Source organism: Mustela putorius, unplaced genomic scaffold (assembly GCF_011764305.1).
Source record: "Mustela putorius furo isolate JIRA1106 unplaced genomic scaffold, ASM1176430v1.1 tig00000551_pilon_pilon_pilon, whole genome shotgun sequence".
Lineage (NCBI taxonomy): Eukaryota > Metazoa > Chordata > Mammalia > Carnivora > Mustelidae > Mustela > Mustela putorius.
In genome coordinates, this window is record NW_025421412.1 from 11,983,078 (window position 1) to 11,997,431 (window position 14,354).

General features: G+C 45.5%; 1 protein-coding gene across 24 annotated transcripts in view; it reads left to right on the top strand.

Moving 5' to 3' along the window:
* Positions 1 to 14,354, top strand: part of DOCK9 (dedicator of cytokinesis 9) — a 275,916-nt gene that overhangs the window by 122,195 nt on the left and 139,367 nt on the right. For all 24 annotated transcript variants that reach the window (XM_045081367.1, XM_045081374.1, XM_045081380.1 and 21 more), the window contains exon 2: positions 1,384 to 1,500. In XM_045081367.1, the coding sequence (XP_044937302.1) occupies positions 1,384 to 1,500 (117 nt within the window). The remainder of the gene's footprint in view (positions 1 to 1,383; positions 1,501 to 14,354) is intronic.

Sequence of the window (14,354 nt, forward strand, 5' to 3'; positions counted from 1 at the left end):
ACACAGCAGAAGGGAGTTCCCAGGGGTCTGTTTTATAAGATTACTAATCAATTCATAAAGCCTCTACTTTCATGACTTAGTTGCCTCCAAAGCCCCCACTTCCTAAAACCATCACACTGGGGATTAGGTTTCAGCGTGCGAATTTTGGAAGGAATACATCATTCAGTCTCTGGCAGAGAACTTTTACGGTCCAGGCTTGGCAGTGGCCATACTCCTTCCCCTCACCTGCCACTGGCCTCAAGACACAGGGCCACGCCTAACCCCGGGGAGGCTGGGAGAGGTGGTTCCGCTGTACCTAGAAGGAGAGAAGAGGTTTTAGGGAACACGTAGCAGCCTCAGCCACAATTCCCAATGTGATGACACATACCGGATGTCTTTAATATGTTTCATTTGTATTGTCATTTGAATAGACATAAAATGTTGAGATTATGCAATCAGATGATTTTTGTTAATAGTTTCAAAAATAATCTTGTAGGAACTATTGATATTGTGGACTTAGCTACCTCTGAGAACTTGTGTGTATGTGTGTGTGTGCGTGTGCACGCTCATGCACTTGCGTGCCCGCTTTATTACTTGTCATACTGCGATATAGCTTTCTCCTTGACGTAGCCTATGTAGTGCCTTCCGTGTGGGTAGTGATCAGTAAACACCATGGCAATGCCTGGCAATAGACAGAAGAGATTTTTACTGAGAAGGCTAACTTTGGAAATAGTCAAACAAAGCATATTCTCTCATTTCTTTTCCCGCTTGCTTGTTGCCTCTAACTTCTGCTCAGTGCATGGTAAGGATGGTCGTTCCTACCTGCTCAGGTTCACGCACAAGCTCTGGTTTAGGTGATACCATCCTCTCACCCCTCATAGCTCACGTTTTTGTGTGTTTCAGTATTATATAATGAGTATGTAGACATTTCACGAGACAGGGAGATATTTTGATACTGTGAGAAGAGTTCTGTGGAGTCTTATATGAAATAGTGAGCCCTGTGGATGCTTTGATCCTGGGCCAAGAAGGGTGCCACTGTTGGCATCCAGCCCTCACTGCCAGCCCACAGTTGGACGTCTATACAGGGCAGTTCTGGAAGAGCCCGAGGCTTGGATGGGGACTGACCTAGCCAGGGGTGACCCAGGACACGACTGGATGTTCTACCAGACTTCATAGCCTCCTTTGTGCTTTTGTAACTAATAAAGCAGAATTGTAGACAGAGTACCAGGAAGCGTCTTCTGTTCTTTCGAAAATAACTTTTCTGTCTTGTTTCTGATTCTCCTTGTAGCAAAATTGACATAATGTCACTGAAGAAAAGTTGGAAAATGCAAAAATAGTACAAAGTTCTTTAATCATTTATCTATAAGAATGTTTCAATTACTTTTTTTTTTTTTAAACTTTTAGGCGAAGCCAAAGCTGATTGAACCACTCGACTATGAAAATGTCATCGTCCAGAAGAAGACACAGATCCTGAATGATTGTTTAAGGGAGATGCTGCTCTTCCCTTATGATGATTTTCAGGTAGTTAGCTTTCAAATAGAGCCATGTGGTTGGTCTCTACAAATAATTGTTTTTAATCTACTGATTTATTATTTGATTATTTAATTTTAGGGTTTTTAAAAGATAAAGATGTTATTTAAGAGAGAGAAGTCATTAAAAAAAAAGAGAGAGAAGTTATATTGTTACGTTTTTCCATGCATTCCTTTATGGGTTGATTTTTAAAAATGGTATTATTTTTGCATATAAATACATACAGATATGAATATGTGGTATATATGTTTATATATGCATATAGGCAAATACATGCATATGCATACATACACACATGCATGTATTACATGTAGGACATAAGTATTTTTTGTATGTGTTATACTTTTAATAAAAGTGCTATACTCTGGGCGGATTTAATGGACGCAAGCACCTTGTGTGTCTTATGAGCTTTGAAGAGAGATTTATGGTTTCTGCCTGTGCCTCAGTGCTAAGGAGAGCATTTGCTGGGGAGCACTGGAGGAATTTGTCGTGCGTCCTTTTAGGGTCACATTTTGGGAAGCCACCACGAGAGAACCCCTGAATGGCATGTGGGCTCCCAGGGAAGGGCTTGGGGGTAACCAGGAATGTTCTGACGTCTGCTTCTCTGGTGAGCGACACGTGGTGTTCCTTGGATCTCGGGGTGTGGGGGGAGGCTTCCAGCGGACTGGCCCACCTCCTGCTGGGAGCTGCTCTGAAGATTGTTGCTTCAGGTTTCAGGTCGTGAGAGCCCTGTGGCCGAGCCACCCGCAAGAGCTGTGAGGCCAGTGAGGAGGGATAGTAGGACCCCAGTGGTGTTAGAGGCCTGGCTGCCTGCGGTCACTGTGGGCTGTGTGCAGGTTTAGGTTACTCTCCTTGCTCTCTGGGACCTGCCTCATTGTGTGCTTCTTATCTGCCTCGAAGCTTCTTTACCTGGTGCTGTTATCATCCAATGCCCTGTTTTCTCTGAATTGAGCTGTCTTTTTTTTTTTTTTTTAAAGCTTCACTCTTTGTGGGTTAATTTGAAAGTGCTATGGGAGCACCAGGGTGGTGCAGTCGGTTGAGCCTCCAACTGTTGATCTAGCTCAGGTCCTGATCTCCGGGTCATGAGTTCAAGCCCTGGTTTGGGCTCCACACTGGGTGTGGAACCTACTTAAAAATAAAAATGAAAGTAAATTAAAAAATAAAATAAAAAGACTACCTACTTCTAAAACAAAACAGAATAGATGCTGTTGAAATACCTGATGTTAAAAGTATTCCCCCCACCACTTTCTTTTAATCCCAATGCCTTAAACATAACCTACCACATACAGTTCTGTGCCTACTGCATTGTCTTTAGAAACTTCCATGTTGATAACAATTGTTAAGTTATATTCTTTGAAGTTTTTTTTTCCCACCAGTTTCCCAATTTCTACCAGTTTACAACAAAGCTGGGAATTCTCACAAATGTTCACTTTTTTTTAGACTTCTAAGAGGTACATGTGAAGAAAATAATTATTCTTTAATTCCTTCCTGAAAAATAAGGAATGCTGTGGAAGTGGCATTGGCCCTGAGTGTGACTCTGCTGCCCAAGTACCTTCCACTGAGAAGTGGTTTCAGATCATGCCTCAAAATACAATGTTTTTGAAAATGTCATTGCATAGTAGACTACTCACCTAAAACATAAATGGAAGCCTCAGAATTATTTCTTTTGCCCGTGATTTTGGCAATAAGTTTATCAGCATGAGAAGTTAAATCAGATGATTACAAATTAGGCTTCATGTTGACACATGTTTCCTGTAGTGTGCTCCGAGGAAACGATGCAAACAAACCAAAGAAACAAGATACAGTTAATTCAGTATCATCTTTTACTCCAGGGACAAGGAACCTGGGTGTTTAAGCAGTTGTAGAACCAGATGATTGAAACTCTGAGAAAAACTCTTTTGTCCCTTTTGCTTGTAACGATTTCCGTGGAGATACCAGGCATAAAATTTCTAGGAAAGGCAAAGAACTCACTGACATTTTGCTGGCCAAGATTGAATAAGGGTTATTTTCTGTTTTCGGGAAGTTTTCCCCAAAGATTGAGGAGCTTGAATTTCAGCTTTGATCCCCCTCCCAGCAATTACGATGGGCTCTATTTAAATTTGGAGGCTGTTATGTGTTTTCCTGGAGATTTCTATATTCTAGGTAAGGCCATTTACACTGTGCTTTCTTGTTAGATTGTCTTGGTGATTTTAATAACTGTCCACTTAGCTGAATGAGCAAAATGTCTTAGAAGTGTCACAGATTCCCTCTGTCCCTCTATTTTTAGGCAGAATAGAATTCCTTCTATTATTAGAGGCAGAGGGAAGAATTAGATCAGGGAAAAGTACTTCATATGGAAAAAAACCAGCAAGATGGTTAGGAAGTGGGTCAAATTGTGAGCAAAATGCACGCTGGGGGTTAATTTGCAGGATCATGCTTACTAGCTAAACAGTATTAGTTAGCTGTTAAAATAATAGAACTTTGTGCAAAGCTCTGTCAGTGCATTCGCAGTGATAATTGACTAAAATGTAAGTATGGATAGTGATGAAACAATTGTACACTTTTAGAAGCAGGACATACGTTAATCTTGGTCAGGTTTTTTTTTTTTTTTTTTCCTTAAGATTTATTCATATATTTTAGGGGGAGGAGAGTCTGAAGCAGACTCCTGCAAGTGTGGTGCCTGATGTCTGGTTCGATCTCACAACCCTGAGATCACAACCTGAGCCCAGACCACGGCTGGATGCTTAACTGACTGCGCCATCTAGGCGCCCTGATAGCGATCAGCTTTCAAGGACACCTGTGTTCTCTGAACACTAGTCTTATGTACAGAAAATTTTTTTGGTCAAATGTATTTGCTGAGAGGTGGGAGAAGAGAGTTTAAAAGAAACCGACAGGCACCTGGGTGGCTCAGTTGGTTAAGCATCAGCCTTCGGCTCAGGTCATGATCCCAGGGTCCTGGGATGGGGTTTTGCATCCGCTGGGAGCCTGCTTCTCCCTCTGCTGCTCCCCCTGCTTGAGTGCATGTCCCCCATGTCACATAAATAAATAAAATAGAAAAAATAAATAAACCGACAAAATAACCTGAGAGACATGGAGTCACTATGGATTTAAAAAAAGGCAGAAGGCTAGTTCTCACACTCAGAATATTTATGAAGTTGAGTTTTATCTGCCCCGGGTGAGGGGCAGAGGTGTGCGTCTCCTTCATCCCTCACTGGCTGACTGCACTCCTTTTTCAGAATCAGCCCCATGCTTTGGGGTCTGTTCTCTTCTGTCTCTGTGTTGCCTTCATGGTTCTCCTTGTTGGCGATACCCTCTTTTCTCTTCCATCTTTTTAGAATCTTCTTACCCTTCTGAGGCCACTTCACATCCCATGTCCTCTGAAGATGTTCAAGTTCACAGTGATTTTTTCCCCCCATTCTCTTAATCCCTTTAATACTTACTGTTCACACTGTAAGTAGTAAGTTATTAGATGTGACTTATATCTAATTTAAGGTTTTACATTTACATCTAAGTACCTTGTTTTGGGCTTTTCCCTAACGGTTTCTTAGGCCTTTTGTGGTCCCGGGTCACCACCTGCGCTGTGGCCAGGATGAAGGTTCAGGCTGTGTGTGTGTGTGTGTGTGTGTGTGAATCTCTGTTCTCCCACCCACCTCACACCCACCTAATCTCTTTACTGTTAGAATGTTTTAGATCAAGAAATGGAAGTTGACTCTTACTGAAGAAATGACACATGTATGCACGACTGAAAATAATGTCCAGGATTGCTCCCTTTCTCGTCAGACACATAGAGCCGGATGTGGGTCTGGCCATTGACTTCCAATCACAGTTCTCTTTCAGGTGGAAGTCCTTTACTGACATGCTGGTGGCTTGATGTTATTATTTTTTTTAAGATTTTTTTTTTTTTAAACTTGTTTATTTGAGTGATAGGAGTAGGAGAGAGAGAAGAGTATAGAGAGAAAAGTAGGGGGAAGAACTGAGGGAGAAGCAGGCTCCCTGCTTTGGGAGGCCAAGGCAGGGCTCGATCCCAGGATTCTGAGATCATGACCTGAGCTGAAGTCAGATGCTTAACCGACTGAGCCACCCAGGTGCCCCACGATTTGACTGACTTAACTGTTGCCATCACTCCTGATGAATCTGTACTTGCCTTGGAGCTCCGTGTACCAGGTACCCTTGTCCCTGATTTGTTTCATTGCTTACTAATTTGTGCGCAGCTGTGTGAAGTGGTAGAATATGGGAAAGGTAGTAATTAGTCAGAAAGGATGCTGGTGGCAGTTTATGGATACCATGTATATATCACATAAACTAGTGTTTGGTGTGTGATATAAACTAACAAGGATAGAATTTGTGTGGAAGAATAGAAAAGAGCGTATCATGTTTCACTCCCAGAAATGTCCCTAAAGGAGTCGAAAGCAGAGACTTAGAGACACGTGTGCCCCCGTGTTCATGGCAGTGTTAGTCACAACAGCCAAAAGACAGAAGCAACCCCAGTATGCACCAGTGGATGAATGGGTAAACCAGATGTGGTCTTTCCATAAAATGGGATGTTTTTCAGCCTTCAAAGGGAAGGAAATTCTGCCATGGACCACAACGTGGATGAGCCTTGAGCATATTATGCTAAGTGAAATGTGACATTCAGAAAGGACAAATTTTGTATGAGTCCCTTTAGAAGAGGTACTTAGATTAGTCACATTTATGGAGACAGGAAGTAGAATGGTGGTGGTCAGGCGCCGGGGGAATGGGGCGTTAGTGTTCGATAGGTACAGAGTTTCGGTTTTGCAGGATGATAAGAGTTCTGTGGGTGGATGGTCGTGATGGCTTCAGCACAGGCTGAAGGCTCCTGGACTGTACACTTAAACATGGCTTAAATGGCAAACTTAATGTTATGGACATTTTACCACAATGGGGGGGGGGGGCGAGCATGTGGTTGCAGGATTTCTGTGCTCCATGGATGTGAAATGGCTGTATCCTTAAAGTTATCCCAAGTCAGGGTGAAGAGTAATTTCTCCAGTGTTCTTAATGCATATTTCATGGTTTAGTATCATCATGTTCCCTAGTAAGAGAATTTAAAAGGAAAGACAGGCGTACCAAGGAAAGATTATTAGGAATGGGCAATCCTAGAAATTGTCATTTTTGGCAGTGTTTAGATACAGGAGAATCCTAGAGTGTTCTCAGCATTGTATAGAAAAATGTGGTTAATCCATTTCCCTTTAAATAACATCCTGATTTTTATTTTCCTCCTGTTTCTTTTCCTCTTCTACTTAACATGAGACTGATAGTGATCTACAAACCAGTGACCTGAAAAGGAAGCCAGGCCCTGCTGCTTACAAAGGGCCTGGAAGTCCCTGATCTCATTTCCCATCTGTCCTTTTGAAAAGAAAAAAATTCTTTCCACACTGTTTTGTCCTCACTTTTTATTACATGCTGCCAAAAAAATAACCTCAGTACTTTGTTTTGAGCTTTTTATTGAAAAATGTTCTTTTGATAAATTCCTCGAAATTTTTATCAGAGGGAATTCAGTGGCCAACAGTGTAACTTTCTGTGAACATTGTGGTTTCTGGGATATTAGTTCATGTCTAGGACTGAACCCACCTGAATAAAATCTGGATAAATAATATTTCGAAATTGAAATTGGCCAGACCTTCAGGACATGAGAATTTTAATTCTAGTTTAAGTAATGACTTTTACAGAAAACTGGAATAGATCATATTTTTATGATCAAATATGTCTTAAAAGCTTATATTTTGGATGGAACTGATCAGTTGAATTGAAAAGTATATTTGTTTAGCTTGTAATTGATAGTTTTAATCCTTGTGCAATGGGGTGCAGCCTTGTGAGTTGCTTAGAACAGGAGACCCGGCTCTTGCTTTCAAATTGCTCAAAATTTAGAAGAGATAATGACCTAAGGTTTCTAATAAGAAGGAGAATGTGACTATTAGCATGAGAGAGATTGAGTCCTATGGGAGTTTATCCTATTAAGTTGGAGATGGTGGGACATCCAGGTGCTGAGAATCCTTGAAGTGGTTGGAAATGCAGAAGTTCAGTCTGAGAGAGGGGCAGGGGTTATTGAACTGGACTCACCCATAGCAATGTGAGCCAGTGGCCCGGAGGTCTAGAGCATGGGGGTACCTCCATGGGGACTGGATCTTGGGTGTGCCTTTCACTGAGGAAGGAGGGAGGTAGGGACCAAAGACAGACAGCTGGGAAAGAGCCAGGAAACTGCAGGGTCCTGGAAGACAGTGAGAGGACTTGGAAGAGGATAGGCAGAAAGGGCAAACAGTCTCGTGCTCCCCCTGATGGGCTGGGGGAGTTGATACCGAGGATGTCTTGACCAGTGAAGATAGTTTCTGGCCAGGGCTGCTGTGAGCAGGTGGGTACAGCGGTTAGTATTACATGGTAGTAGAGAGAAGGCATCATTGTGGCTCAGAGTAAGAACAAGAGGCTTTAACAGGATTGGGAAAATGAGAGAATGAACTAAAAAGGGAAATCCAGGAATGGGGAAGACATGAAAGATGCCAGTGTTACAGGGATGTGGTTTGAAACAGGCTCTTCTCGGGGGCACCTGGGTGGCTCAGTTAAGCGTCTGATTCTTGGTTTCAGCTCATGTCATGATCCCAGGGTCATGAGAGTGAGCCCTGCATCAGGCTCCACGCCCAGTGGGAAGTCTGCTGGAGAGTCTTTTCCTCTCCCTCCTCCTCTGCATCCCCCTCCCCAAGCTCTCTCTCATAAATCAATAAATAATTTTAAAAAAATAGATTTTATTCATTTATTGGATAGAGCAAGAGAGCACAAGCAGGGGGAGCAGCAGAGGGAGAGGGAGAAGCAGGCTCCCTGCCGAGCAGGGACCTGATGCAGGGCTCAATCCCCAGACCCTGAGATCATGGCCTGAGCTGAAGGCAGACGCTTAACCCACTGAACCACACGGGTGCCCCATAAAATAAAACTTAAAAAAAAAAAGAAAAAAGAAACAGGGCTCTTTGGGGATCTTGGGGATGGAACTGACAGTCTTTGGGGTTCCATCTCTGAACGGTGAGCGAATTGGCTATTGAGAAATTTAGAGTGGATTGGGCTGAGGGACTAGTGACTGGCTGGCTCATTGGCGGGGTGCTGTGAGAAGGGTTTGGAAACCTAGAGAATAGGATGAAGAGGGGGTGACAGTAAGAGTCATTGATTGATTAATTCCTCCGCTGCTGTAACCGTGGCCACAGCCCTCACCCTTTCATGTCATGCTGTGGTTAATGCAGGAGCCTCCTATCAAGTCTTCTGGATCCTATTCTGGATGCCTTTCAGTTTATTCTAACAGAGTAGCCAGAGTAATTGTTTAAAAATAAGTTTAAAAGGTAGTTTAAAAGTTTAAAATAAGTTTAAAAGGTCAGATGGTATCACCCCTGTGTTCAGAGCCCTTCGGTGAAGACCTTATGACCTCTGTGAAGACCTTATCACGACCTCCCTGACTGTCTTCCTGCTCTCAACTGTAGCCACACTGGCCTCTGCAGGGCTCCTCCTTCCCTCTGGGCCATCTCCTGCCTTAGGGCCCTTCCTCAGGCTTTTCCTTGAATTCTTTCCGTCAATTTTTTACCCAGCTGTCTCCCACCTCCTGCAAGCCTTTTGCCAAATCTTACCTTCTTAGTGAGGTCCTTGCCCGCTGCCGTGCTGCCCGACCCCCTCTGGCCTTCCTGGTCCCATTTACGTCTCCTTTTCCTCTCACCACGTTGCTTATCCACCTCCAGCGTACTAACCGGTTTAATTGGGAGCTCTGTGGGGCAGGGGTCTGGGTCTGGGGCACTGATGTTTCCAGGCACCTGGAAACACATGGCACAGGGCAGGAATTCACTAATACTTGCTGAGTGGGATGAATGAGTGAGAGGGAGAGAGAGAAAATGAGAAGGTATGAATCACCCACCAAGAGTGGGCCCTTCCACCTAACATTTTGGTGAAAACAGCCTTCTTGGGAATGTCGGTACTGGAGAACTGAGAATAGAAAACAGGGATGGGGGTTGTAGTGGCAAGATGGTGTGTGGGGGTGGGGGGTAGCGGCGGGCCCCAGACTGAGGCGCTTGAGGTCCTGACATGGCCTCCCGTGGACTGTTGGCTGCGTGCGGAGGCCCTAGAGGTGGATGTTGGGCTGAGGACCTCGTGGATGAATGAGTAGAAATGCTTGACTTGGACATAAAGTTGGAGGCATATAAAGTAGCCCTTGGAGAAGGGGCGTTTTCGTGTTTGCATCACACAGGGGGACGTTTGCTAGGCAGCGCAGATCACAGGGAAGGGTAGGGAAGGGAAGTAGCCTTTTTTCACTGAGGCAGATCTGTATTATTACACGATTTTTATTAGAAATACTGCACAGTGGGACATGTGGGTCACTTAGTCAGTTAAGTTCAGGTCATGATCTTGGGGTCCTGGGATCACACCCCATGTTGGGCTCTCTGCTCAGCAGGGAGTCTGCTTCTCCCTCTCCCTCTGCCCGTGGCCCCCGCACCTTGGACTTGCTCTCTCTCTCAAATAGATAAATAAAATCTTAAAAAAGAAAGAAATACTGCACGCTGCTGAGGAAAACTTACGATCAAGTAGGGAGTTGAGATTAACTACATCAATAACTAGATGAAATAGGATACACACACACACAATCACCTGCATCGATGAATCTAAGATTTGATTCTCTCATGTTGAATAAAAGATACTGGATAGATCTCATAGTCCAGCACTGTATGCATGTGCTCCCCGCCTCAGGCCGCACTCCCTCCCTCCCTCCCTCCCTTCCTCAGGTCTTTTTCTTTGCTTTTTTAGAAAAAATAATGTTTAGCTCACATTTTAAATAGGTCAGAGAGAATGGTAAATGTCCCACAGTTGGTAAAAAGGTCTAAGCACAGACCATCCTTGTAAGCACTGAGGGGTAGGAGGACAGTTCTTTGTATGCGATTAATGTATTTGTCTTAGGTTATTAAATATGAACAACAGACATGCATAGACGAAGTTCTAAGCGAAGGTAGTATCTTAAGACCATGTAAGCACATGGAGATCTATTTCTACTGTGTCTCTACATTCATTGACTATCCAGTCAATCTTTATAATTGTTCGTAACTATAAAGCTGTCTCAAGGTGGCAGACCAGGGGAGTAGAACCAAGGAGACACGGTAGGATTGCATGCAAAAACAACAACACAGAGTCCTTAAAGAGAAAGTCTAGGTTTTGGCTTCAGAATCACCAGATGTCATTGAATGTATTAGTAAGTCCAGAATCTCTGTGGTTGCTGCAACCTGAAAGGTTCCTGCTGTGTGCATTGCTCTGCCTCTTCCTGCCAGGGCCGCCTGGCAGAGTGCGTCCTGCTCGGAGTGTCCGACCGTGACCTGAGTGTGCGTGCTGACTGTGTGCGTGAGATCCAGAGAGGACAGAGGAAGGAGGTTCAGTCAAGTCCCCTGATGCCAGAGGTCCTCAAGTCAGGACTTCCCATCTGCTTAGCATTTTGTCAGCGGAGCAGAGTCTCAGCTCCACCGTGTTTAAAATAAGACTTCGGATGTTCTCCCAGGAACTGATGTGCTGAGGCCCGATGGTCTGGGAAGACCAGTGTGGCGGTGGTGATGCCGGCAAATGCGTGGAGGGATTTGAGGGCAGTTGCCCTTGGTGTGTGACTGAAACTGCTCCTGAGTGTTGAGGAGAACCTGAGGGAGTGAGCCTTCCTGGGAGGAAAGCTCAGCAGGAAGTTGGAATATGTAAATAATGGCCATGGTGTAACAGGAAGCGTATTCACCATGCTAGGTGTGGTCTTTTTGGCAACTGAAATTACATTCTAGAGAAAGACATATGGAGCCACACGCAGATAAGTAGAAAACAAAAGAAACTGTGCTTGCTTATATCTTCTTCAAGGTTTTGTTACCAGATGGAACATAAATCAATCAGAGGGAAAATAGGCGCTCTAGACCCAAGATTTAGTCAGAATCACTTCTCTTGGCCAGAAGTTTAGGCCCTGGTCTCTCTGTTACTAATCTGGGTGTTGGGGTAAGTGAGAAGCCTTCTTAAAACTCACTGGATGCCTTTCAGTTTATTATTTTCTTAATTTATAGTTCAGAGATAACATTTGCCCTCAAATTTGGGTTCTCGTAGATGTGCAAGAAGCATAAGCAACACTCCATGCAAGAAAGCTCTTTGTAGCCCTGGCTGATGTCCCTCAGTTGGCAGGGAGGGAGCTGAGAGCCTAGGAAGCAGCCTCCTTCCTCTCAAGGGAACATCCGTTCATTTCTGGGGATTTGCAAAGTCATGTGATGTGGAGCAGATTTTGGGGAAGCTGGACCTGCCACTTGTCCCCCAAATGACCAAAGGCTACTCCTCGTTTTCTGGACATCGCCCCCCCCCATGCTGTTTTCTCTTGTGAAGTGGTATTTAAGAGTGACTAAAACCAAGCTTCTTTGTAACACCAAACCCAACATAAACCAAACAAAATCTCTAAAAACTGAACTTAATTGATGAGTCTGGTTATGAAGGGCTGTGAACATGAGCTTATTTATAGTTTACTGCATTTGGAAAGCTATGTAATGTATGATTTGGGGTGTTAGCAGAATGAAATTGTTATGACTCTCAAAGGTCTACTGACACCTATAAATGCATGTGACATTTTAGGAAGCAGAACATGATATGGTGACACAGGCTACCTGAAGGCTCACCAGCTCTGAGACACTGTCTCATCTGGAACCCCGAGTGATCTTACAGTTGAGTGAAAGCATCCACATTTTAAAATCTCAGCCGCCCATTCACTCAACAAACATTTATGTTGTGCCCTATGTTCTGCTGGGTGTTGGAAAAGCAAAGACAAGCAGGAGAGCCGGCCGGTCTCGAGGCTGGTTGGGGACGTGGGTGGTGCCAGCGGCCCAGCAGTCAGGTGGATGGCCTGGTGCATGAGGGAGTCCTAAGTCCCCATGTGCTGGGGGGCTGAAGACAGCCATGGGAGTCCAGAAAAGTCATTAGCGCTGCTTAGCCAAGGTCTTTGGTTGTGGTAAGGAGCTTGGACTGTGGGCTCATTTCTGGTGGAAATGAGGAGTCATGGAAAGGATTTAAGCTGAGGCCTGATGCTCGCAGATGAAACTTTTAGAGATGACTGGCAGAGAAGAGGTAAGAGGGACGAAAGAGAGGAGCTGGGCATACCAGTGTGGGTGCCACTCTGGGCCGCACGCAGGAGCATGGGGACGCCCAGCAAGGAAAGTCAGTGATGTCACACAGGGCGGACTCTGAGCAAACAGAAGAGGCCAGTGCGGGAGGGGAGCCTGGGTGTGGAAGCCTGGGGGAGCTCGTAGGGGCTGAGGAGGAGTTGCTGTGCGGGACAGGTGGCTGCCAGCGTGGCTTTAACAGGTTCCTTGAGAGTTATTTTTTGTAAAACCCCTCCAGAAACCTAAGTGGGATTCCTTCTCTAGACCTGTATCCTGTCCCATGCCTTGTCCATTTTTGTAATTATTACTGAATTCGACACGGAGAGCTCTCAGGACACCGGAAGTGGGATCTTCTGATGTTAATAGAACCCCGTGGGTCTGTCTCCAAGACGTGATCTCCGCAAGGAGATGTGGGAAACAGCCAGTTTCCAGCCTGGCTTGGGACTGAATCCTCCCAAAGCAAGTCAGCTGTTCTGGAACGAATGCCATTGCCAGACGTTTGGAAAGGTTCCACCATGCTGTGCTCGAGAAGTCACAGTTGAGTCCCCAGAGTTTCTTGTAGTAATGTTTCGGGCAAAGACAAAGGCAAGCAAGGCCGGGGTCCAGCACATGCTATAAGGGGACTAGCTCCACAGACACGTGAGGTTCCCTGCAGTTTGGCTCAGGCCTAGAGACGAAAGGAAGGAGGTGTTGAGAGCTGCCCAACAGGGAATAGTCGAAAATCCAGGATAACTTTAGAATACTGGAGTGGACTCTGTCCATCTGGCCCAGCGGAGCACAATATAAATTCAGCCCAGGGTTTGCTTGCTTAGTAACGGAGGTGGGCCAGGCTGAGGGACGCCAGCCCCAAGAGCTGTCTTCCCTCAACCGCCTGGGCTTTGATTTCTGGCAGCATCTACTTCCTCCCCTCACTGAATGCTGGTCCCCTCCTGCCATACCCCAAGGTGGTTGTTCTCCTGAAAGATCCAAGTACACTTTCTCTGGAAGCACACCGAGCCCTCTAAAGTCTGAAAGCAGTTCTACTACGCGAATTAAAACAAACACAAAAATGAACACAAATGCAGGATGGTCCGTATGGAATTACAGGGTGGGGATAGACCGCTTAGCAGAGGGTGTCGACACTTCAGCTTCAGGGTGGGTGGGAGCTGACCCTTGCCCTGGGACCTGGTGGGCATCCCTGTCCAGCCAGCCACGGGCATCTTGGGCCCTCTTCTCCGACCTCAGGCCCTCCGCAGGCCTCAGAGCCCATCTTAGGGGTCTGGTGGCACCGGGGACATTTCCCTCACTCTTCCACATTCCGCAGCCACGTGCCTAACTGAGCGGTCACCGCCTCCAGAAGACCTCCTTCACCTGTTGTAGCTCAGTGTCTCAGCCGCTGCACAGCGGCCTCCCCTCTCTTCAGAGCTGCTCCGTGTAGAACGCCTGCGGAGCCCTCTCTTCCTGTTTCAAGGCCTGCCCTCCCTTCTGGGCTGCCTGGGATGTTTGTTTTTCCGTCTCAGGGAGGACACTCCCAGCCCGGGGCTCCTTTGAACAGGAGAGCTGGGGAGATGTCTCTGATGGCTGCGGCTGTGTTCAGCTGGCTCCCAGGCAGCCCACCCACCTCTCTGGGATCCTGTCTCTCCCTCATTGTTCTTACAGCCCCTGGGGGGAAGGGTGGGCCTTTTGTCTCAGTCTTTTAATTAATATCTTATAAAATAGGATATTTTAAACAGCAGTGGCTATGCATGCTTC